The sequence below is a fragment of the Zosterops lateralis genome (genome assembly GCF_965231275.1).
Source record: "Zosterops lateralis genome assembly, chromosome: 13".
Lineage (NCBI taxonomy): Eukaryota > Metazoa > Chordata > Aves > Passeriformes > Zosteropidae > Zosterops > Zosterops lateralis.
In genome coordinates this window covers 19,541,716-19,565,460 of record NC_139773.1, presented here as the reverse complement: position 1 = coordinate 19,565,460, position 23,745 = coordinate 19,541,716, and the positions used below count along the sequence as shown (strand labels likewise).

The window sequence follows — 23,745 nt, the reverse complement described above, 5'->3', positions numbered from 1 at the left end:
AGTTCCCATCACAATTCCCAAAAAAAACCTGAGAATAGTTTGGAAAAAACCGCTGGGAAAAAAAAAAAAAAAAATCTTCAAGTTGTTCTATTGGAAAAGTTTTACCAGGAGCTGGAAAAAGGATGGAAATATTGGAATTCCCACGGAATTCCCAATTCTTGCTGCGCTTGGACCATGATAATCCCAAATATTAGGGATATTAGAGGGAAAAAATTCCCTTTTTCCCCAAAAAAATCCATTTTTTCTGGGTTTTGGGAAGCAGGGAAAGCTCGGGGTTAAATTTAGGAGAAGTTTCAGGCGGGGTTTAATTCCAGGAGCGGATCCTGCGGCTTGGATGGATTTTTTTAGGATTTTTTTTGGGGTTTTTTTTTCCTTGGAAAAAACCGATTCTTTAAGAGCTTTTATTCCTGCTCGGGTCCCATCTGGAATCCAGGCGCGCCAAAACGGGAGGAAATGGGAGGAAAAGTGGGAAAAAAAGGGAAAAAATGGAGGGGAAAAAGCGGTTTTTGGTCAGTGCCAAGAGCCCGGCCACCGGCTCCAGCTGCGAACATTCCCAAACTTCCTGCGGGAAAACGCGCCACATTCCGCCAGGGCTTTTTATTGGAGTTTTTTTGGGATTTTTTAAGGGTGTTTTGTTTTTGTTTTTTTTTTTTTCCATTTTTTGCCGGGGGATCCTTTTCAAGGGAACCGCGGCTGAGATGGTTTTTTTTTTTTTTTTTTTTTTTTTTTTTTTTTTTTTTTTTTTTTTTTTTCTGGGAATAATTGGATCCATGTGTGGATGGAGGGATGGATGTGGGGCTGAGGGAATTAGGGAAATAAATATAAAATAAATAAAATAAAATAAAATAAAAATATACTATACTATACTATACTATACTATAATATAATATAATATAATATAATATAATATAATATAATATAATATTATATATAAAAATATAATATAACATAAAATAATATATAATATAATATAACATATAGAATATAATATTATATAAAATATAATATAAAATATAATATAATATAAAATAAAATATAATATTATATAAAATATAATATAAAATAAAACATAAAATGGAATAAAATAAAATATAAAAGAGAATGAAATAAAATATAAATAAATTATATAATATAAAATAAAATAAAATTTTAAAAACCCTATAAAATAAAATAAAACAAAAAATAATATATAATACAATATAATATAATATAAAAATATAACATATAAAATAATATATAATACAATATAATATAATATAATATAATATAAAATATATTATATAAAATATAATATATAAAATATAATATATATAATATAATATATATAATATAATATAAAATAAGATAAAATCAAATATAAAATAGAATAAAATAAAATATAAAAAAATAAAATAAAATAAAATTAAAAAAACTATAAAATTAAAAAACCTATAAAATAAAATAAAAAATAAAATATAAAATAAAATAAAATAGAATCCTGGGAGCAGCCAGAACTGCAGGGAAATTACCACATGGAATTCCAAAAAAATTAATAAAAAATGGGATTTGGGAATGTGGGAATTCTGGGAATGATCCCTGGATTTGCTGCTCACTGGAAAGAAAATTCCCAATTTTTTTTGGTTTTTTTTTTTCCCTCTCATCCATGGATGAAAATTCCATGGATTTCTCTCCTCTCTCTCAGTTTTTTGGGGGTTTTTGCCTCATTTATGGACATTTCTTTCCATGGATTTTTTCCCCTACTGTGATTTTCACCCTCAGGACTTTCTGCCTCAGGAATTTTCCCCATCCAGAATATTTTTTTTACCCCCTGGGAATATTTCCCCCATCCTTGGGGGGTTCTCTGGGTGTTTCTATCTCCAGGAATTTTTGGGGGAATTCCAGAAGCACAAACTCCTTGTTGTCCCAATCCCCCTCCGGAGGCGTTTCCAGGGATTTTGTGGCAAACCAGGAATGTTCCAGGATGACTGAGCTTCTGTTCATCCCCAACCCAGGATTTGGGATTTTTTTTTTTCCCTCCCTAAACTCTGGAGATTAAAACTGGGAACTGTCAAAATTCCCTTAAATTCCCAAAAAAAAATTCCAGCCCACCCACCCTGAATCTTCCTGGAATTTGAGCCCAAATATATTTAATTTGGGCTCAATTTTTTAATATATTTATTAAATATATAAATTTAATATATTTAATATATATAATATATATATATAAAATATATAATATATATTAATATATTATATATATTAATATATTTAATAAAGATATTTAAAGGAAAATTTTAGAAAGTTTCCAGTCCTGGAAACCAGAGGAAATTTTGTTCTGGGAAGAGGAAATTTCTCTGGGATTTGTCCCGGAATTCTGGGATTGGGATTGGAATCCTGGGATTGGGATTTGTCCCGGAATCCCGGGATTGGGATTTGTCCCGGAATTCTGGGATTGGGATTTGTCCCAGAATCCCAGGATTGGGATTTGTCCCGGAATCCCGGGATTGGGATTTGTCCCAGAATCCCGGGATTGGGATTTGTCCCAGAATTCCGGGATTGGGATTTGTCTCAGAATCCCAGGATTGGGATCTGTCCCGGAATCCCGGGATTGGGATTTGTCCCGGAATCATGGGATTGGGATCTGTCCCGGAATTCCGGGATTGGGATTTGTCCTGGAATCCTGGGATTGGGATCCTGCTCCTGCTGTTCTGTGGGAAGTGGGATTTTCCAGAGGATCCCTAATCCCAAAAAATCACCTTGTCCTGGTTGGAATTCCATCGGAAATTCTGGCCTCTCCTCAATTCCCACAAGGAATGGGAATTCCGGCTCTGGATCTTTGGGAAAACCATCAGGAATGGGTGGGGCTGGGTCATTTTCCATGGATCCCATCCCACAATTCCCATGGAAACGACCAAATCCATCCTGGCTCATCCATGGATTCCAGAGGAAGGATCTCCTTTCTCCTTCCCATCCCCATCCTGGCTCCAGGGAATTCCCAGGATGAGCTGGGAATGGGCTGAATTCCAGGAATTCCCAAATGAGCTCCAAAGGGTTGGATATTCCCTGGGATTTTCCCTGGGAACTCCAGGGAATTTTGGGAAAGCTGAGGATGAGGCAGGGCTGGAACACTTTGGAATTCCCATCCTGGATCAAACCCATCCCTGCTCCTTCCTGGAGCATCCTCAGAAATTTGGGATCAGCATTCCCGGGATGGACGAGGTCGGAAATGCCTCTGGAATCATCGAATCCGACCCCAAATTGGAATAATCCCATGGAATAATCCCTTCCAAGATTTCGGAATTCTGAATTTCCTTTTTTTCCTCCCTTTTTTCCGCCTTTTTTCCCCCTTTTTCCCCCCTTTTTTCCCCCTTTTTCCCCTTTATTTTCCTCCTTTTTTCCCCATTTTTCCCCTTTTTTCCCCCTTTTTTCCCCTTTTGTTCCAAATTTTTTCCCAATTTTTCCCCTTTTTTTCTCCCCAGGATTTGGGAATTCCTTCAACCTCGACACCAAGAGCCCCCAGATCATCACGGGATCCAGGGAATCTTTCTTTGGATACACGGTGCAGCAGCACGACATCGGCGGCAAGAAATGGTGAGGAGGCTCCGGAAAACCGGGAATTTCGGCGGGAATTTCGGCGGGAATGATCCCAAATCTCCAGAATTCCCAGTCTGGGGTGGGAATTGCTGTGCCAGGCCGAGGTTGATCCTGGAGGTGCTGAAGGAAGGGAAAGGTTTCACCTAAAAAAAAAAAGGAATTTTAGGTGGGATTTGGGAATTTTGGGAGTTTGGGCTGGATCACAATTCCTTGGAGCACCTCAGGAATCCCGTTGGGAATTTGGGTCCAGACCTTCCTGGTTTTTACCAGTTTCCATGGAGGAGTTGGGGCCTGGAGAAGTGATCCATGGGGAATATCCATTGGGAATGTGGGATGAGCCTGGGATTGGCTCCGGTTTGGGATTTGGGGTTTGGCTGAGCCCAGGGGGATCCCAGGGATGGATCCAGGGATGGATCCAGGGTCAATCCCAGGGATGGATCCAGGGATGGATCCAGGAATGGATCCAGGGCCAATCCCAGGGATAAATCCATGGATGAATCCAGGGATGAATCCAGGGATGGATTCAGGGTCAATCCCAGGGATGGATCCAGGGTCAATCCCAGGGATGGATCCAGGAATGGATCCAGGGCCAATCCCAGGGATAAATCCATGGATGAATCCAGGGATGAATCCAGGGATGGATTCAGGGTCAATCCCAGGGATGGATCCAGGGATGGATCTGGGGGGCCAATTCCAGGTCCAATCCCAGGGATGAATCCAGGGCCAATCTCAAGGATAAATCCATGGATGAATCCAGGGCCTATCCCAGGGCTGATTCCAGGGATGGATCCAGGGTCAATCCTAGGGATGGATCCAGGGATGAATCCAGAGCTGATCCCAAGGGGATCCCAAGGCTGATCCCAGGGATAAATCCATGGATTATTCCAGGGTTGATCCCAGGGATGAATCCATGGATTAATCCAGGGTTGATTCCTGGGGAATCTCAGGGCCAATCCCAGATATGATTCCAGGGGGATCTCAGGGATAAATCCAGGGATGAATCCAGAGCCGATCCCAAGGGGATCCCAAGGCTGATCCCAGGGATGAATCCACGGATTAATCCAGGGTTGATCCCAAGGGGAATCCCAGGGCCAATCCCAGACGTGATTCCAGGGATAGATCCAGGGTCGATCCCAGGGATGGATCCACAGATTAATCCAGGGTTGATTCCAGGGGAATCCCAGGGATGAATCCAGGTCCAATCCTGAGGATGATTCCAGGGATGAATCCACGGATTCATCCAGGGTTGATCCCAAAGGGATCCCAGGGCCAATCCCAGATATGATTCCAGGGGAATCCCAGGGATGAGTCCAGGGATGAATCCAGGTCCAATCCTAAGGATGAATCCAGAAGGATCCCAGGGGGAATTTGGGGTGCCAATTCCAGGGATCAATCCCAGGGCTGATCCCAGGAATGGATCCAGGTCCAATCCCAGGGAATCCCACTCAAACATCAGCAGAGACCTTTGGAACATTCCAGGAGCACATCCCAATGCTCCAAAGCCCACGGAATTCCCTGGAATTCAGGATCTGCCCCCCCTGTGGATGAATCCAGGCCTCATCCCATAATTCCTGCAATGGATATTCCTGGAATTCCACAATCCAACCTTTTCCACCTTTGGAAAACCCTTCCATATTCTCAACCTGAGATTCCCATTCCATGGAATTTTGGGAAGTTGGGCTCTCTCTTTCCACCAGGATTGGGAGTTTTTTTCCCTGTTTTCCACCAGGATTGGGAATTTTTTCCCCCTTTGGAATTGTGCATCCCATGGAAGGGCCGATGCCTCGGGATAAAAGTTGGGAGTTGAACACTTCCCAAAATTCCCGAATTCTCTGAGGGAAATTTCTGGAAAAATCCCAATTTTGGGAATATTCTGATGCCGGTTGTATCCATAGGAGCAATTCCTGGGATTATTTGGGATCTCTTATCCCGTTTTTCCACGCCACCACCCCATGGAGTGGCCAAGGGCTGAATTCCATGGAAACCTGGAATTTTTTCCTGCTTTTCCAACACTGGAGCAAAGACCATCCTTGGCTTCTTTTCCCAACTTTTCCCAATTTTTTTTCCCACCAGCATCCACAGGATCCACCTTTAGTTTTTCCTTCCATTGGAAGGAAATGGGATTTTTCCAGCAGGATCCTACGGATGGACATGGACATAAAAACTCAGGGATGTGCAATTAAACGGGAAAAAATTCCAAGGAAAAAAAAATGTGGACGCAGCTAAAAAAAAAAAATGGAGACAAAAGGAAAAATCTGGGAGCAACCAAAAACCTCTGGAATAAAAACCAGGAATGTATAGAGGGAGCTGGACAATAATTCCAGGAGCTGGATAAAAATTCCAGGTGCTGGATAATTCCAGGATCTGGATAAAAATTCCAGGTGCTGGATAAAAATTCCAGGTTATGGATAATTCCAGGATTTGGATAAAAATTCCAGGATCTGGATAAAAATTCCAGGTGCTGGACAATAATTCCAGGTGCTGGATAATTCCAAGAGCTGGATAAAAATTCCAGGATCTGAGTAATAATAATAATTCCAGAATCTGGATAAAAATTTCAGGATCTGCATAAAAATTCCAGGTGCTGGACAATAATTCCAGGTGCTGGATAATTCCAAGAGCTGGATAATAATTCCAGGAGCTGGATAAAAATTCCAGGATCTGGGTAATAATAATAATTCCAGAATCTGGATAAAAATTCCAGGTTATGGATAATTCCAGAATCTGGGTAATAATAATTCCAGGATTTGGATAAAAATTCCAGGATCTGGATAAAAATTCCAGGTGCTGGATAATTCCAAGAGCTGGATAATAATTCCAGGTGCTGGATAAAAATTCCAGGTTATGGATAATTCCAGGATCTGGATAAAAATTCCAGGATCTGGATAAAAATTCCAGGTGCTGGATAATTCCAAGAGCTGGATAATAATTCCAGGAGCTGGATAAAAATTCCAGGATCTGGGTAATAATAACAATTCCAGGAGCTGGATAAAAATTCCAGGATTTGGATAAAAATTCCAGGATCTGGATAAAAATTCCAGGTGCTGGACAATAATTCCAGGTGCTGGATAATTCCAAGAGCTGGATAATAATTCCAGGTGAAATAATAATAATAATAATAATAATAATAATAATAATAATAATAATTCCATGGAAGGAATGGGAACATTCCGAGCCCCCCCAAAATTCCACAAAATCCCATCCCAAAGAATTCCACAAAATCCACGGGAACGCGGCAGAGACTCCGCGGTTTCTCTCCAGCTGCCAAAATTCCAAGGTCGGAATCCGAGGATTTTGGCACCTCCTCTCCAGTCTGAGCCTTTTAATGCAGCTTTTGGCTGCTGGGAATTGTTTGGGAACAGATTCCAAGAATTTTTTTGTGTTTACAGGTTTTGGGGGTTTTTTTCCCATCTATTTTTAAAGGTTCCTCCAAAACCAGGTTGGATTTTCCAGGTATTAAAAAAAAAAAAAATTGGGAATTTTTTTTTCCAAACTTTTCGAGGAAAACCACCCAGACTGGTGGAATTAAATCCCAGAGAGTGGAAAATCCGTGAGGGAAAAAATATTTGGGTTATTAAACTCCAGGGGAAGGGGGGGGAAAAAAATATTCCACTTGGATATTTAAGGCTGGAAAATAAAAAAATCTCTCCATGTGGGATTTGATTTTGCTCTGGCTTTTTCCAGACCTTCCTTTTAATGGGAAAAATGGGAAAAAAGAATGGGGAAAAATGGGAAAAAAATAATGGAAAAAATAATGGGGAAAATGGGAAAAAAATAATGGGAAAAATGGGAAAAAAATAATGGAAAAAATAATGGGGAAAATGGGAAAAAAATAATGGAAAAAATAATGGGGAAAATGGGAAAAAAATAATGGGGAAAATGGGAAAAAATAATGGGAAAATGGGGAAAAATAGGGGGAAAATGGGAAAAAATAATGGGAAAAATGGAAAAAAAATAAGGGTTTCCCTGGATTGCTTCCCAGCATTCCAGGAGTTATGGTTGGGAAAATCCCAGAGCTCCTTTTCCAAGGAATCCTGGAGAGGGGCAAAATTCCTGGAATTTTTGGGATGCTGGATGATCCTGGGGAGCTGCTTTCCCTCTCCCAGGCTCATATCCCAAAGGGAATTTCTGATCCCAAAGGAAATTTCAGATCCCAAAGGGACGTTCTGATCCCAAAATTCCTCCCTGGGGGATTTCCAAAGCTCCTTTTCCAAGGAATCCTGGAGATGGGAGCTCCATTCCTGGAGTTTTTGGGATTCTGGACACTCCAAGGGAGTTTTCCCTGTCCCAGTTGTTGGAGTCCAGGGCATCCCTCTGGGCGCCCTGGGAAGTCACAGACCTCGGTAGAGAGGCCTGGGACCCAAAAAAGAGGGTCTAGGGTCTGCCCAGGGGGGTTTGCCTGGCACAGAGCCCAGGAAGACACAGGCTTTGATTTTGGTCCATGAGAAAAACATCTAACACAGAGAAGAATTCCAAGTCACAAATGTGTGACAGAGAGTAGTGTAGTTATCACTGTGCAGAAGATTTTGTAGTTATGGATTTTTAGAATGTAGATGCAAAGGGACAAGATGGTGATTTTAGGGCGGTGCCCTGGGTTCTTCTTCTTCTCCCTTGGCATCCATCTTCTGCAGTGACGTGGGCACAAAATAGTTTCAGTGGATTGGATCAAAGTAGACACGACCCTGTTAGTATAGGTGATAGACATTGGCATAGAATTGTAAACAATGGGTAGGTAGTTATCTGTATAAGAGGTAGCGACCTCCCATCACACAGGGGAGTCGCCTTGTGTCCAGGCTGCTGAGAACACCATGGCCAGACACAGGGGAGTCGCCTTGTGTCCGAGCTGCAGTGGACATCATGGCCGGACACAGGGGAAGGGGAGTCACCTCGTGTCCAGGCTGCTGTGAACACCATGGCCGGACACAGAGAATTGTAAGATAAGAACTAATAAACAACGCGAGAAACCAGAAAAGCAAGACCTTGAGACTCCTCATCATTCTCGCGCCGAACACCGAGCACCGAGCTCAGCACAGAACACAGAGACACAGAGTCAGACAGCAGACCCTAAATCCTTCAGAGGTCCAGAGGGAAAATCACTCCCTTCGTGCCCACACGAACCACCAGCCAGCCTTGGAATCTCGGGTGAGGAAACAACCGGATTAAACCCCGAGACCAGTCTCATATCCCATGTGTCCAAAGGGAAGTTCTGATCCCAAATTTCCTCCCTGGGAATATCCCAGAGCTTCTTTTCCAAGGAATCCTGGAGAGGGACCCATTCCTGTGTCCGGAGACAGGATTTTGTGGATCTGTGGAATCTCCAGCTTCCCTCTGGACATTCCCAAGAAAAACTGGGAATTCCTCAGAAAACAGGAATCCCTTCTCCCTCAGGAGCACCGTTGATTCCCAGATTTTATTTTATTTTATTTTTTTTTTTTGCCATCCCTGGAATGCTCAAACCCAACTCTGGAAGTGGGGCTGGAATGATCCCAAAACAATTCCATGATTTTCTTGAAAACGAGGCCAAAAAAGAGAAGGAAAATCCCAAAAAAAAAAAAACAACCCAAAAAAACCCGGGAATGGGGGTGGGATCCTGCTCAGGATGCTGGGAGGCAGAGCTGGGAGCAGACACTCTGGAATTCTCTGCGCTTCCACCCAAAAATAAAAATAAAAAATAATTCCGAGCGCTGGGGCGGGCGGCCAAGCCACGGGAGAATTCCAGCCAAGAAAACCTCTGGAAAACAGAAACCCCTGGAAGTGTTTTTCCAGATCTGCACAATTCTGGCTCTCCAGCCAGCCAGAGGATTTTTTCCCTATTTTATTTTTTTATTATTATTTATTTTTATTACTATTTTTTAACTTCAATTTTATTTTATTTTACTTTATTTTATTTTATTTTAATTCTATTCTATCCTATCCTATCTTATCTTATCCTATTCTATTTTTTCCTATTTTATTTTATTTTGGTCTATTCTATTCTATTCTATTCTATTCTATTCTAATTTATTTTATTTTATTTTATTTTATTTTATTTTATTCTATTCTATTCTATTCTATTCTATTTTATTCTATTTATTCTATTTTATTTTATTTTATTTTATTTTATTTTATTTTATTTTATTCTATTCTATTCTATTCTATTCTATTCTATTTTATTCTAATTTATTTTATTTTATGTTATTTTATTCTATTCTATTCTATTTTATTCTAATTTATTTTATTTTATTTTATTTTATTCTATTCTATTCTATTCTATTTTATTCTAATTTATTTTATTTTATTTTTTCTCTACTTTTCCCTTTCAGTCAGACTTGGATTTGGAATATTCAGGATCTGGAGCTCAGGACTGGGATGGGATGATCTCGAAGCTTTTTCCCACCCAAACCATTCCATAATTCCCAGATTTTTATTTTTATTTTATTTTTGCTGGTTTGGAGCTTTTCCCACTCAATCCCTGGTTTATTTTTTATTTTTCCCTTTGTTTTCTCCAGGATCAGGGAAGGGAGGAGGCGAGGCAGGAATTGTTTGGTTCTGATTTTCTTTCAAAGCTTCTTTTATTTATTTTCCTCTCAGGAATCCAGGGAAAAATCGGGAGATTTGGGATGATCCCAAACTGTGTGGAAGGAGAAATCTTGGAAAATTCAGGAATGTCTCTCTTCTATGGCAGGATACTCCAATTTTCCTGGGATGAGCTGGATAATTTGGATATTTGGGATAAACCCATCCCAAATCCCTGAATTTTGGGGGTTTTTTTGAAGGAAAAATCTGGGATTTTTAGCCTGAGTTTCCAAGGAAAGGGAGAGTGGAGCAGAATCCCGAAAAAACACCTTCCAAACAGCTGGAAAAGCCTTTTTTCCCCCGAGCTGCCAAGTTTCCATGAGGATTTGACAGCTCCAGCTGATGAATCATTCCCCTCCAACCCAAAAGGGAAAACAATTCCATTGTTTTTTTTTCGGGAGACAAAAAAAAAAAAAAAAAAAAATTCCGGCTCCGGGAGCTGCACAGCCGCAAAAAATTGGGAATGTTTGGGTTTCCTTTGAGCTCCCGGAATTGGGCAATGGGGTGGCATCCAAAGGGATGATCCAACCCCAAATCCGACCCCAAAGGGATGATCCAACCCCAAATCCGGCCCCAACTGGTTTTTTGGGAATTTTCAATAATGGATGATGTGATCGTATTAATATGGGAATATTAATTAATGGAAAAGTCTCCGAGAGGTTTTCCTGTGGGATATGGAGCTGCTCTCAAAAGTTCATGGAATTCCATTTATCCTGAATTCTTTGGGAATTTTTGGGATGATCCGACCCCAAATCCCAAATGGTGAGATCCTAAATCTGACCCCAAATGGTTTTTTTTGGGAATGTTCATTAATGGACGATGTGATTGTGTTAATATGGGAATATTAATTAATAGAAAAGTCTCCAAGAGGTTTTCCTGTGGGATATGGAGCTGCTCCCAGAAGTTCAAAGAATTCCATTTGTCCTAAATTCTTTGGGAATTTTTGGGATACTCCAACGCCAAATCCCAAATGGTGAGATCCCAAATCTGACCCCAAATGGGTTTTTGGGAATTTTCAATAATGGATGATGTGATTGTGTTAATATGGGAATATTAATTAATAGAAAAGTCTCCAAGAGGTTTTCATGTGGGATATGGAGCTGCTCTCAAAAGTTCATGGAATTCCATTTATCCTGAATTCTTTGGGAATTTTTGGGATGATCCGATCTCAAATCCCAAATGGTGAGATCCTAAGTCTGACCCCAAATGGTTTTTTTTGGGAATGTTCATTAATGGACAATGTGATCGTGTTAATATGGGAATATTAATTAATGGAAAAGTCTCTGAGAAGTTTTCATGTGGGATGGAGCTGCTCCCAGAAGTTCATGGAATGCCATTTATCCTAAATTCTTTGGGAATTTTTGGGATGATCTGACCCTAAATGCCAAATCCTGGATCCCAAATCTGACCCCAAATGAGTTTTTTTGGGAATGTTCATTTATGGATGATCGTCTTAATAGGGGAATATTAATTAATGGAAGAATCTCCAAGAGGTTTTCCTGTGGGATATGGAGCTGCTCCCAGAAGTTCAAAGAATTCCATTTATCCAAAATTCTTTGGGAATTTTTGGGTTGATACGACCCCAAATCCCAAATGCCTGGATCCCAAATCTGACCCCAAATGGTTTTTTGGGAATGTTCATTAATGGACGATGTGATTGTGTTAATATGGGAATATTAATGGAAAAATCTCCAAGAGGTTTTCATGTGGGATATGGAGCTGCTTCCAGAAGTTCACGGAATTCCATTTATCCAAAATTCTTTGGGAATTTAAGATAAAACAAGAGAAATTTAATTTTCTGGGAGTTTCACCAGGAGATTCTCATTTTCCAGGGAGCCTCCACCTTTATCCCTCCTCATCCTCAAGGATTTTTCCATTCCCATTCCCGCTTTTCCCTCTTTCCCCTCCTCTCCACAACCCAACGGACATGAGAGGATGGGAGACCCTCAGGAAAAGGAACAAATTCCCAAAAAAAATTCCCAGATTTCCCTGGATGCTGTCGAGGACAACTCCAGCTGGAGATGATTTTCCCGTGGCGAATTCCCACACGAATTCACAACAAACGAACAAATTCAGGAAGTCGTTTCCATGAGAATCCTTTGGATTTTTCGGGAGCTTTTCCTTGGGGTTGGGGATGAAAGGATGAGATGTTTGTCTCCGGAGCGGCGGCGGCATTTTTAAGGAATGACAATTCCCGGTCTAACAGGGACCATCTGTGCCGGTGGCTTTTCCAGCTGCTGGGAACAAAAGAGCTCCTGTTTATCTGGAGATCCAGACCGGGACAGTTGAATCCATAGGATTTTTAGGAAGTTAAAAAAATAAATTAAAAAAAAAATCCCATTTATTATGGGAGTTGCCAACAACTGGTGGTGCCAAAGATTTTTGGGATATCTTGGAAATTAGGGATAGATTCCTTCGGTCCTGAGCTCTTCCTGCTTTTTGGGATGTTGTGGGAAAAAAATGTTTGGATGTCCCAAAAAAATATCCCGGCTGGAAGTTGGTGCCTGTGCTGGGGAATGGGATTGAGCAGCTCCCTGATTGTGGAGAGAGAGCAGGGAAATTCCTGAGGTCCTCTGGAGATCCCAAAATTTGGTTCCTGATGGTTGGAGCGTCTCCAGCTTGGAGAAAATTCCCTTCTCCAGGAGAATTTCCTGGGGAAAATCCTCTTTCCCTCCACTGGAGATCCCAATGTTCCTCTCCCAGTGCTCACAACAATCCCAGCTTGGAGCAAATTCCCTTTCCCAGGATTTTCTTGGGGAAAATTCTTTCCCAATTTCCTCACCCACCCCTGGAGATCCCAATGTTCCACTCAGGGCTTTTCGTAACAACTCTGTGTTGGAGCAAATTCCCTTTTCCGGGATTTTCCAGGGGAAAATTCCTGGTGTATCTCAGTGGGATTTGCTGAGAGCGCTCCACCAGCTCCTTGTTATTCCTTGTGGTTCTTGATGGAATCCACATCCATGTCCTGGAGATGTTCTGGGAATGAAATGGGAGGTGTCTCCACATCCATGTCCTGGAGATGTTCTGGGAATGAAATGGGAGGTGTCTCCACATCCATGTCCTGGAGATGTTCTGGGAATGAAGTGAGAGGTGTCTCCATATCCATGTCCTGGAGATGTCCATGGAATGGGAAGTGTCTCCACATCCATGTCCTGGAGATGTTCATGGAATGAAGTGGGAGGTGTCTCCATATCCATGTCCTGGAGATGTTCCGGGAATAGAGTGGGAAGTGTCTCCATATCCATGTCCTGGAGATGTTCTGGGAATGGGAGGTGTCTCCACATCCATGTCCTGGAGACACCCATGGAATGAAGTGGGAGGTGTCTCCATATCCGTGTCCTGGAGATGTTCATGGATTGGGAGGTGTCTCCACATCCATGTCCTGGAGACGCCCATGGAATGAAGTGGGAGGTGTCCCTGCCCATGGACGGGGTTGGGATGAGCTGATCCTTGAGGTCCCTTCCATCCCAAACCATTCCACGACCCTTTGGAGCGGCTCCTCCACAGGCAATGGAGAGAAGGGACAATCCATGGGCAGATTCCGAGGGATTTGGTGCCACCCTGGAGCTGCTTCCCTGCTCCTCCCTGCACTTCCAGATGGGATTGGGGCCTTCCCTCCCTGCCAGGAACCCTCTCCTTGCAGGAATTCCAAAATTCCAGGTGGCAGGGCCACATTCCCAGCAGGAAAAGGAGAAATCCTTCCAGTGAGGTTGGGACAATGACTGAGGTCGGGATGTTCATCCTGCCGCTCCCAAATCGGGGAATCGTGGCTGTGGGATCCCTTTTCCCGGGATATTCCCATTCTCCCAGCGCTGAGGGATCCGTGTTTTCCGCAGGCTGGTGGTGGGAGCTCCCTACGAATCCAACGGGCAGCAGAAAACCGGAGACGTCTACAAGTGTCCGGTGCCGAGTGAGGGCCACGGGAACTGCACCAAGCTCAACCTGGGTACGGCCCCTTCCCCACATCCCAACATCCCAAACCATCCCTAAAAAAATGGGATAATGGGAGGGAATTCCTCCCTGGGGAGGTGGAATTCCCAGAGAAACCCCTCTGGATCTCTGGGAGAGTCCAAGGGTGGATTGGAGCAGCCTGGGATGGTGGAAGGTGGAACTGGGTGGGATTTAAATTCCTTCCATCCCAAGTTATTCCATGATTCCCGGTTTGGCTCCCAAAGGGGAATTCCCAAACCCTCTGGCTCACAGGGAGCTGAGTTTTCCAGAGGAACAGTTGGATCAAGATTTGGGATGCAGCTCAGTGATGTTTAGGATTGACAAGGCTGCCCTGGGGCTGTTCCAAATTTTCTTTTTTTCCCATGGAAAAAAAAAAAACAGGGATTCCCTGGTCGAGGAATCTGGGATAAGGAGCTGAGCCCTCCAAGGGTTTCCTCCTCTCCAACTCCCACCCTCATTCCCAAAAAAATTTCCCTTCCTTGGTTGTTCATCTGGGGAAAAGCCCAATTCTCACCTTCCAAAAATTCCCAAAACCTGGACTTAAGCCAGCAGCATTCCCAAAAAAATTTCCCTTCCTTGATTGTTCATCTGCAAAAAAACCCAATTCTCCAAAAACTCCAAAAACCCCCAAAACCCCAAGTTACGCCGGCAGAAATTCCTCTTGGGCTCACAATTCCCGGTTGTTCCGGAGATCCCGGGGGGTGTTTGGGATTTCCCGGGAATGTGGCTGATCCCGGGCTCTCTCCCCAGGCCGGGTGACGCTGTCCAACGTGTCGGAGCGCAAGGACAACATGCGCCTGGGGCTGAGCCTGGCCACCAACCCCCGGGACAGCAGCGTCCTGGTGAGCGCCGGGAATGCGCCACGGGAATCTGGGAATGCGCCACGGGAATCTGGGAATGCGGGCTGGGAATTTGGGAAAGTGGGAATTTGGGAATGTGGGAATGCGGGAATTTGGGAATGCGGGAATTTGGGAATGTGGGAATGCACCATGGGAATTTGGGAATAAAAGCCAGGAATTTGGGAATGCGGGAATTTGGGAATGTGGGAATGTGGGAATTTGGGAATGTGGGAATGCACCATGGGAATTTGGGAATGAAGGCCAGGAATTTGGGAATGGGGGAATTTGGGAATGTGGGAATGCAGGAATTTGGGAATGTGGGAATGTGCCATGGAATTTGGGAATGAGATGCAGGAATCTGGGAAAGTGGGAATGTGGGAATGCAGGAATTTGGGAAAGTGGGAATTTGGGAATGTGGGAATTTGGGAGTGTGGGAATGTGGGAATTTGGGAATGTGGGAATGTGCCATGGAATTTGGGAATGAGATGCAGGAATTTGGGAATGTGGGAATTTGGGAATGTGGGAATGCGGGAATTTGGGAATGCGGGAATTTGGGAATGTGGGAATGCACCATGGGAATTTGGGAATAAAAGCCAGGAATTTGGGAATGCGGGAATTTGGGAATGTGGGAATGCACCATGGGAATTTGGGAATAAAAGCCAGGAATTTGGGAATGCGGGAATTTGGGAATGTGGGAATGCGGGAATTTGGGAATGTGGGAATGCACCATGGGAATTTGGGAATGAAGGCCAGGAATTTGGGAATGTGGGAATTTGGGAATGTGGGAATGCGCCACGGGAATTTGGGAATGAGGGCCAGGAATTTAGGAATGCGGGAATTTGGGAAACCTGCCTGGTTATGGAATTGTGGAATTATGGAATTAATTATGGAATTTTGGAGTTGTGGAATTATGGAATTAATGGTGGAATTATGAAAATAATTATGGAATTATGGAATGTTTCCTGTCCCATGGTCAGGGCAGGAACGAGACCTTGCAGCTCCATCCCAACCCATCCCAGAATTCCCCCATTCCCTGTTTCCTGCCCCACCTCACGCATTCCATGGGGAGAGGCTGCCCACACATCCATGGAAAAGGGATCCTCTGGGGCCAATCCCGTGTTTCCCTCCCCGCAGGCCTGCAGCCCGCTGTGGGCCCACGAGTGCGGCAGCTCCTACTACACCACGGGGATGTGCTCCCGCGTCAACGCCAACTTCCGCTTCGCCCGCACCGTGGCTCCGGCCCTGCAGAGTGAGCCCCGGGCTCCTGGACCTGGTCCCTGATCCGATCCCTGCTCTGATCCCTGATCCAATCCCAGCTCCCATCCCTGATCCGATCCCTGCTCTGATCCTGGCTCCCATCCCTGATCCCATCCCTGATCCAATCCTTGTTCTGATCCCAGCTCTGATTCCTGATCCCATCCCTGATCCGATCCCTGATCCGATCCCTGCTCTGATCCCGGCTCCCATCCCTGATCCCATCCCAGTTCCCATCCCTGATCCAATCCTTGTTCTGATCCCGGCTCCCATCCCAGCTCCCATCCCTGATCCAATCCCTGCTCTGATCCCTGATCCGATCCCTGATCCAATCCCTGCTCTGATCCCTGATCCGATCCCTGATCCAATCCCTGCTCTGATCCTGGCTCCCATCCCTGTTCCCATCCCAGCTCCCATCCCAGCTCCAATCCTGGCTCCAATTCCTGTTCCCACCCCAACTCTGATCCCAGCTCTGATCCCACTTCAATCCATGTTCCAGTCCCTGTTCCAATCCCAGCTCTGATCCCAGCTCCAATCCCTCCTCTGATCCCTGTTTCCATCCCAGCTCCCATCCCTGCTCCAATCCCGGCTCCAATTCCTGTTCCCATCTCAACTCTGATCCCAGCTCTGATTATGGCTCCAATCCCACTCCAATCCATGTTCCAGTCCCTGTTCCAATCCCAGCTCCGATCTCAGCTCTGATCCCAGCTCCAGTCTCTCCTCTGATCCAAGCTCCCATCCCAGCTCCAATCCCAGCTCCAATCCCTGTTCCAGCCCCTGTTCCCATCCCAGCTCCAATCCCAGCTCCAATCCCTGTTCCAATCCTGACTCTGATCCCAGCTCTGATCCCATTTCAATCCATGTTCCAGTCCCTGTTCCAATCCCAGCTCTGCTCCCAGCTCTGATCCCAGCTCCAATCCCTCCTCTGATCCCGGCTCCCATCCCATCTCCAATCCCGGCTCCAATTCCTGTTCCCATCCTAACTCTGATCCCAGCTCTGATCATGGCTCCAATCCCACTTGAACCCCTGTTCCAATCCCAGCTCCAATCCCTGCTCCAATCCTTGTTCTGATCCCGGCTCCCATCCCAGCTCTGATCCCTGTTCCCATCCCAGCTCCGATCCCTTCTCCCATCCCTGCTCTGATCCCTGTTCCCATCCCTGCTCTGATCCCTGTTCCCATCCCTGCTCTGATCCCTGTTCCCATCCCAGCTCTGATCCCTGTTCCCATCCCAGCTCCAATCCCAGCTCAAACCCCAATTTGGCTGCACGAAACAAAATCCTCATTGACCGGGAGTTAAATATGTTGGAATTTGGGAATTTGGAGCTGAGATTTTATTTTGGAGGGTTTAAATGATGTTTCCTGGTTTTCCTGGAGCTGGGAAGGATTCCCAGAAGTCTGTCCTGCTCCCGGGAGCTCCTCATCCCATGGGATGGGATTCCCCAGCTCCAGAACTGCTCTGGTGCTGGTGAATTCCCAGGGCTGGGAAAAATGGGATTTTGAGGGGATCAAGGCAGGAAAGGCAGAGCCCATCTCCAAATTTCCAGGGCATAAAGAGGGGCTTGGAAAAATGGGATTTTCGGGATCAAGGCAGTAAAGGCATCATCGAATTCCCAGTGCCACTTCCCTGGTTATGTTCCAGGCCTCGCTGCAAAGGATAATTGGGGTTTCAGGCAGTTTTAGGAAGTTGTTATTTAGTGGGATGCAGGGTTGGGTCCTGTCCCTAAATCCTGGGATGGGATGGAGATGGAAGCACAGGGAGTGAGTGATCCATGAGTGACTCCAATCCGTGGATTCCTTCATCCATAAAAACATATAAAGTGAAAGAGCAGTTGACAAATCCCCGAAATCCAGGATCACCCAGGACTTTTCCAAGGAATTCTGTAAAACATCAGCAAGACTGAGATGATCCTAAACGATTTTATGTAAAAAAAAAAAATCCTTAAATCCTTCCTGCTCCGGTGGCAGAGCCGAGCCCTGGGGTCCCCTCTGGGGTTTTTGGCTGCCTCGGAGCCGAGGATTTGACGGGAAAAGGGAGGAAATGTCTGCCTTGTGTTCCATGGCAGGGCTGGGAATGACTCAGGGATCAGGAACGGCTCTGCAGGAGGAGCGGGGCCGGATCCCGCTCCCCTTTGAAGTGTGGAATTATATTAGACGGGATCAAATTCCAAAGCTGAATCCCAAATGAGTGTTATTCCTGGGGAAGTGATCCCGTTCTTTTCTCGGCAGGGAGGATTCCTGTGGCTTCTCCTCCACCTTGCTGGAGCCCAAAGTTCTTTCCCAAATTATTGAAATCTGATTTTTTTTTTATTTTTTTTCCCAATAAATCCTAAGAGGAAGTAACTGGCTGGAAGTGAAGCCGTAAATCTGCCCCTTCACAAGAAGATTTTTAATAAATCCCTGGATTTTTCCACAGGATGCCAGACCTACATGGACATCATCATCGTCCTGGATGGATCCAACAGCATTTATCCCTGGGTTGAAGTCCAGCATTTCCTGATAAACATCCTGAAGAAGTTTTACATCGGTCCTGGACAGATCCAGGTGAGGCCCTGAACCATTTGTGACATCCCAAAGTCCCTTTTCTGTCAAAATATTGGGATACGTCAAAATATTGGGATTTTTAACTCATCCCGTGGGAAAAAACGGTCCCATTAATGTCCCTAAGAGAGTTACAGAGGGATCCCTCATCCCTCATCCCTCATCCCTCATCCCTCATCCCAATGGGAACAGGAATGATGAAACTCCACGGAAAGGAGCTCTCCATGCTCTCTCTCCGAGTAACCATGGATTGATTTAGGCAGGAATTTGGGCCGGGATTTGAGCAGGAATATCCCAAATTTTCCCAAATAACCCAGTCTGATCCCACCCGGAGATTGCTGTGGGACAACATGGCGCAGCACACCTGGATCCCCATAAAACTTGGGAACGCAGAGCCATAAAATTGGGAATTATTAATGCTCTCATGGAAGGGAAAACTGGGAACGAGCGACGGAACTTTAACGGTGGATTTGGTGGTCAATGACGATTTTGGTGGTTGACAATGCTCGTGGGCGAGCAGGACCTCATTCCATCGGCATTTTTGGCAACATTCCCGTCGTTCCCAGGTGGGAGTGGTCCAGTACGGAGAGGACGTGGTCCACGAGTTCCACCTGAACGACTACAGGTCGGTGCAGGACGTGGTGGCGGCCGCCAGCCACATCGAGCAGCGCGGCGGCACCGAGACCCGCACCGCCTACGGCATCGAGTTCGCTCGGTAAAAACCCTCCCACTCCCGCTCCAAATCCCAGGAAAACCTCCCAATCCCGTGTTTGTTTTCTTCTTCCCCTCCTTCGCTCTCCCTCTGTTTCCCTTGCGAGGGAATCACCAAATTAAAATGGTTTTTGTGGGAAGTTTTGTTTGAATGGTTGTCACTGTAGGACACGAAATGACGACACGCACACAGGGCAAAAAGAGAGAAGTTTATTTTTTTACTTCTGTTTATATAGATTTTGGACAATGACCGTGGATTGGAGGATGAGGTTGACACCTCTCCAACCCCACTGGTCAAACTAGAAGTCCATCAATTGACCCTCCTCAGGAGGGGAATGATAAACAAGAAGGACAGTTTACAATGAGATCACTTTGTTTACATGAAAATCTGTGAGAAACTCCACTGCAAAAATGCAAACATCACAAGGCTGAAAAAAGATCAGGGCCACAAATGGCGCTTCCCAAAGTTACTCCATCCTTTTTTTTGCAGCTGGAGCAGACTCTGGGATTGTGTCCTCTCCCTGGATGAGCTCCCCAAGCCCCAAATTCAGCCCCAGGAACTGGAGCTCTCCTGGAAATCCCTGGAGATTCCCCAGGAACTCAGGGCAGCTCCACCTCCTCCCTTCCCGGGGACAAATCCTTGAGTATTCCAAGCTGCAGGTCATGGGATTTTAGGTTGGAAAAGAGGTCAAAGATGGAGTCCAGAACTGCCAAGGCCACCACTGGCCACGTCCCAAGTGCCACTTTTGAAATCCCTGCAGGAACGGAGATTCCAGCACAAATTCAGAGACGTTTTAGAAGGATCACCCAATTGGGTGAAAAGGTTCCTCATTGTGGGCCTTGGGTGGTTATTAATGGGTAAAAAGTCTAAATAATATAGGTGACACCTCGATTTTGGCTAATTAGTGCTTAAATAACCTTGGGAAGAGCCAGTGGTGCTCCATTTTACCTCATTTGAGATTTTAGTGTACAGTAATATCTGTGAGTCAAGATGGAGGATTTTGGGCATTGTCTGGATCCTTCTTCACCTTCTTTCTTTTTCTTCATGGATTTGGGTGGTTTTCTGTAATTGGGTGAAAAAGGTCCTCATTGGTACTTGGGTGGTCATTATTGGGTCAAAAGTCTAAATAATACAAGTGTCACCTTGCTATTGAGTAATTAGTGCTTAAATAACCTTGGAAAGAGTTAGAGGTGCTCCATTTTACCTCATTGGAGATTTTAGTGTATAGTAATATCTGTGAGTCAAGATGGAGGATTTTGGGTGTTGTTTGGGTCCTTCTTCTTCACCTTCTTTCTTTTTCTTCATGGATTTGGGTGGTTTTCTGTAATTGGGTGAAAAAGGTCCTCATTGGTACTTGGGTGGTCATTATTGGGTCAGAAATATAAATAATACAGGTGTCGCCTGGTTATTGGGTAATTAGACTAAATAACCTTGGAAATAGTCAGAGGTGCTCCATTTTACCTCATTGGAGATTTTAGTGTATAGTAATATCTGTGAGTCAAGATGGAGGATTTTGGGTGTTGTTTGGGTCCTTCTTCTTCATCTTCTTCTTCTTTCTCTTCATCGTCTTCTTCCTTCTTCTTGTTTTGGGTGGTTTTCTGTAATTGGGTGAAAAATGTCCCCACATTGGGGGCCTTGGATGGTCATTATTGGGTCAAAAACATAAATAATATGTGTCACCTCATTATTGGGTAATTAGCCTTTAAATAACCTCAGAAAGGGTCAAGGGTGCTCCATTTTACCTCCAATTTCTCAAACGTGCCAGTTAGAGCTCAGGCCTTGTAAATAAGATAAGAAATAATAAATATCCAAGTCCGAAGTTGAAATCTAAATTTCCCACATCGTAATCCTGACCTCGGCAGGGAAAAAAAGAAATCAGAATGTAACAGTTTTGTTAATTTAATTTTGGTTGAGGTTAGGATGGAAGACATGGGAAACGTAGAATTGAGTTTGGTTTTGGTTGTTTATTATATTTTATTTATTAACAGTATTTATAACGTGAGCTTTAACTTATTAGCTAGAGAAATGAAGTAAAATGAGGAGTTTTTAATTTTTACTAAGGTTATTTAAGAAACAGTTACTTAATACTTATATTATTTATGTTTTTTACTTAATAGTGATTATTTGATGTTCGTAATGCAGGTATTTTTAGATTAAATTACTCAATTTAAAAAAAGCTACTCAGATTTGTGAAGAAGGTGGAAGAAGAAGATGAAGAAAAAAATTTAGACAACATTTTGAATTTTTTATTTTGGTTTACATACATTACTATATGCTAAAAACTTTAAACTTAAGCTTTCACTCCGTGAGATTATACAATACTATTTTAAATATACATTTACAATTTTTGTGTTTTTACACAATTTTAGAGGTTTGTTTTAAAGTTTCAAGTTAAACGCTGCACTCGCTTGAGCGTTAGCACTCTTCAACTCAAAAAGCTTAAAATTTACTATACACTAAAAAATTTTAAACTTAAGTTTTCACTCCATGAGATTATACAACACTATTTTAATTATGCATTTACAATTTTTGTGTTATTACACAATTTTAAAGTTTCAAGTTAAATGCGGCGCTCGCTGGAACATTACCACTCTTCAACAGAAAAAGCTTAAAATTTTTGGATTTTAAAGTTTCAACACCAGAAATTTTAAAATTTTAAAATGATATTTTAAAATAAAAACCTCCAGAACTGTGCCAGGGTAGGGCTGGGCGGAGGCACCGCGGAGCCGGCGGGGCTGAGCCAGCCCAGGGCATCTCTTCACTTGCAGCTCGGAAGCGTTTCGGAAAGGTGGCCGGAAAGGGGCAAAGAGAGTAATGATTGTCATCACAGATGGAGAGTCCCACGACAGCCCAGACCTGGAGAAGGTGATCGAGGACAGCGAGAGGGACAACGTCACCAGATACGCCGTGGCGGTGAGTGACGGGGGGGTTTGGGGTTGGGGGAGTCCTGGCGGGGCTTGGTGGTGCTCCAGGGATCCCAGAGCACCAGGACAGCCCATCCCAACTGCTCCTGGAGAATTCCAAGAGCTCCTTGTGGTCCTCTTGTGTCCATCCCCACTGCCCCTGGAGCATTCCAAGAGCTCCTTGTGGTCTTCTTGTGTCCATCCCCACTGCTCCTGGAATTTTCCAAGAGTTCCTTGTGGTTGTGCATCCAAACTGCTCCTGGAGCATTCCAAGAGCTCCTTGTGCTCTCCAGGGATCCCAAAGCACCAGGACAGCCCATCCCAACTGCTCCTGGAGCATTCCAAGAGCTCCCCGTGTGCTCCAGGGATCCCAAAGCACCAGGACAGCCCATCCCAACTGCTCCTGGAGCATTCCAAGAGATCCTTGTGGTCCTCTTGTGTCCATCCCCACTGCCCCTGGAGCATTCCAAGAGGTCCTTGTGCTCTCCAGGGATCCCAAAGCACCAGGACAGCCCATCCCAGCTGCTCCTGGAGCATTCCAAGATCTCCTTGTGGTTGTGCATCCCCACTGCTCCTAGAACATTCCAAGAGGTCCTGGTGTCCATCCCCACTGCTCCTGGAATTTTCCAAGAGCTCCCTGTGGTTGTGCATCCCCACTGCTCCTGGAGCATTCCAAGAGGTCCTGCCCATCCCAACTGCTCCTGGAGCATTCCAAGAGATCCTCTCCATCCCAACTGCTCCTGGAGCATTCCAAGATCTCCTTGTGGTCTCCTTGTGTCCATCCCTGCTGCTCCTGGAGCATTCCAAGATCTCCCTGTGGCTGCTGCTGCTTTTGGGGACTTGGAGCAGGTGCCAGCACCAGGACCCCAAATTCCATGAGGAACATCCAGGCTGGAGGAACTGCAGCAGTTCCTCTATTCCCACAAAGTGGTGTCAGATCCGAGGACGGGGCTTCTCCCACAAGGAAACCCCAAAGGGATTTGGGATGGTTTTATCCATGCTGGGAAAATGTCCCGGAGGAGCTGCTGACCCCTCATCCCTGGAAGTGTCCAGGGCTGGGTTGGAGGGGGCTTGGAGCAGCCTGGGATAGAGGGAGGTGTCCCTGCCCATGGAATGGGATGAGCTTTTTCCCAACCCAAAACCATCCGGGAATGGGATGAGCTTTACGAGCCCTCCCAACCCAAACCCATCCGGAAATTCCAATCCCATGAAAATTCCATCCTTGCAATTTATTCCCGACCAGGTCTTGGGCTACTACAACAGGAGAGGGATCAACCCCGAGGCCTTTCTGAACGAGATCAAATTCATCGCCAGCGACCCCGACGACAAACACTTCTTCAACGTCACCGACGAGGCCGCGCTCAAGGACATCGTGGATGCCCTGGGAGAGAGGATCTTCAGCCTGGAAGGTGAGGGAT

General features: G+C 44.7%; 1 protein-coding gene across 1 annotated transcript in view; it reads left to right on the top strand.

Moving 5' to 3' along the window:
* ITGA11 (integrin subunit alpha 11) overlaps positions 1-23,745 on the top strand; it is a gene marked incomplete at its 5' end in the record, with an annotated part of 55,202 nt that overhangs the window by 55 nt on the left and 31,402 nt on the right. Inside the window, 8 exons of the mRNA XM_083871376.1 lie at positions 3,459-3,570; positions 13,965-14,074; positions 14,830-14,921; positions 16,053-16,167; positions 18,588-18,715; positions 19,279-19,427; positions 22,193-22,337; positions 23,571-23,736. Coding sequence (XP_083727502.1) covers positions 3,459-3,570; positions 13,965-14,074; positions 14,830-14,921; positions 16,053-16,167; positions 18,588-18,715; positions 19,279-19,427; positions 22,193-22,337; positions 23,571-23,736 — 1,017 coding nt within the window. The remainder of the gene's footprint in view (positions 1-3,458; positions 3,571-13,964; positions 14,075-14,829; positions 14,922-16,052; positions 16,168-18,587; positions 18,716-19,278; positions 19,428-22,192; positions 22,338-23,570; positions 23,737-23,745) is intronic.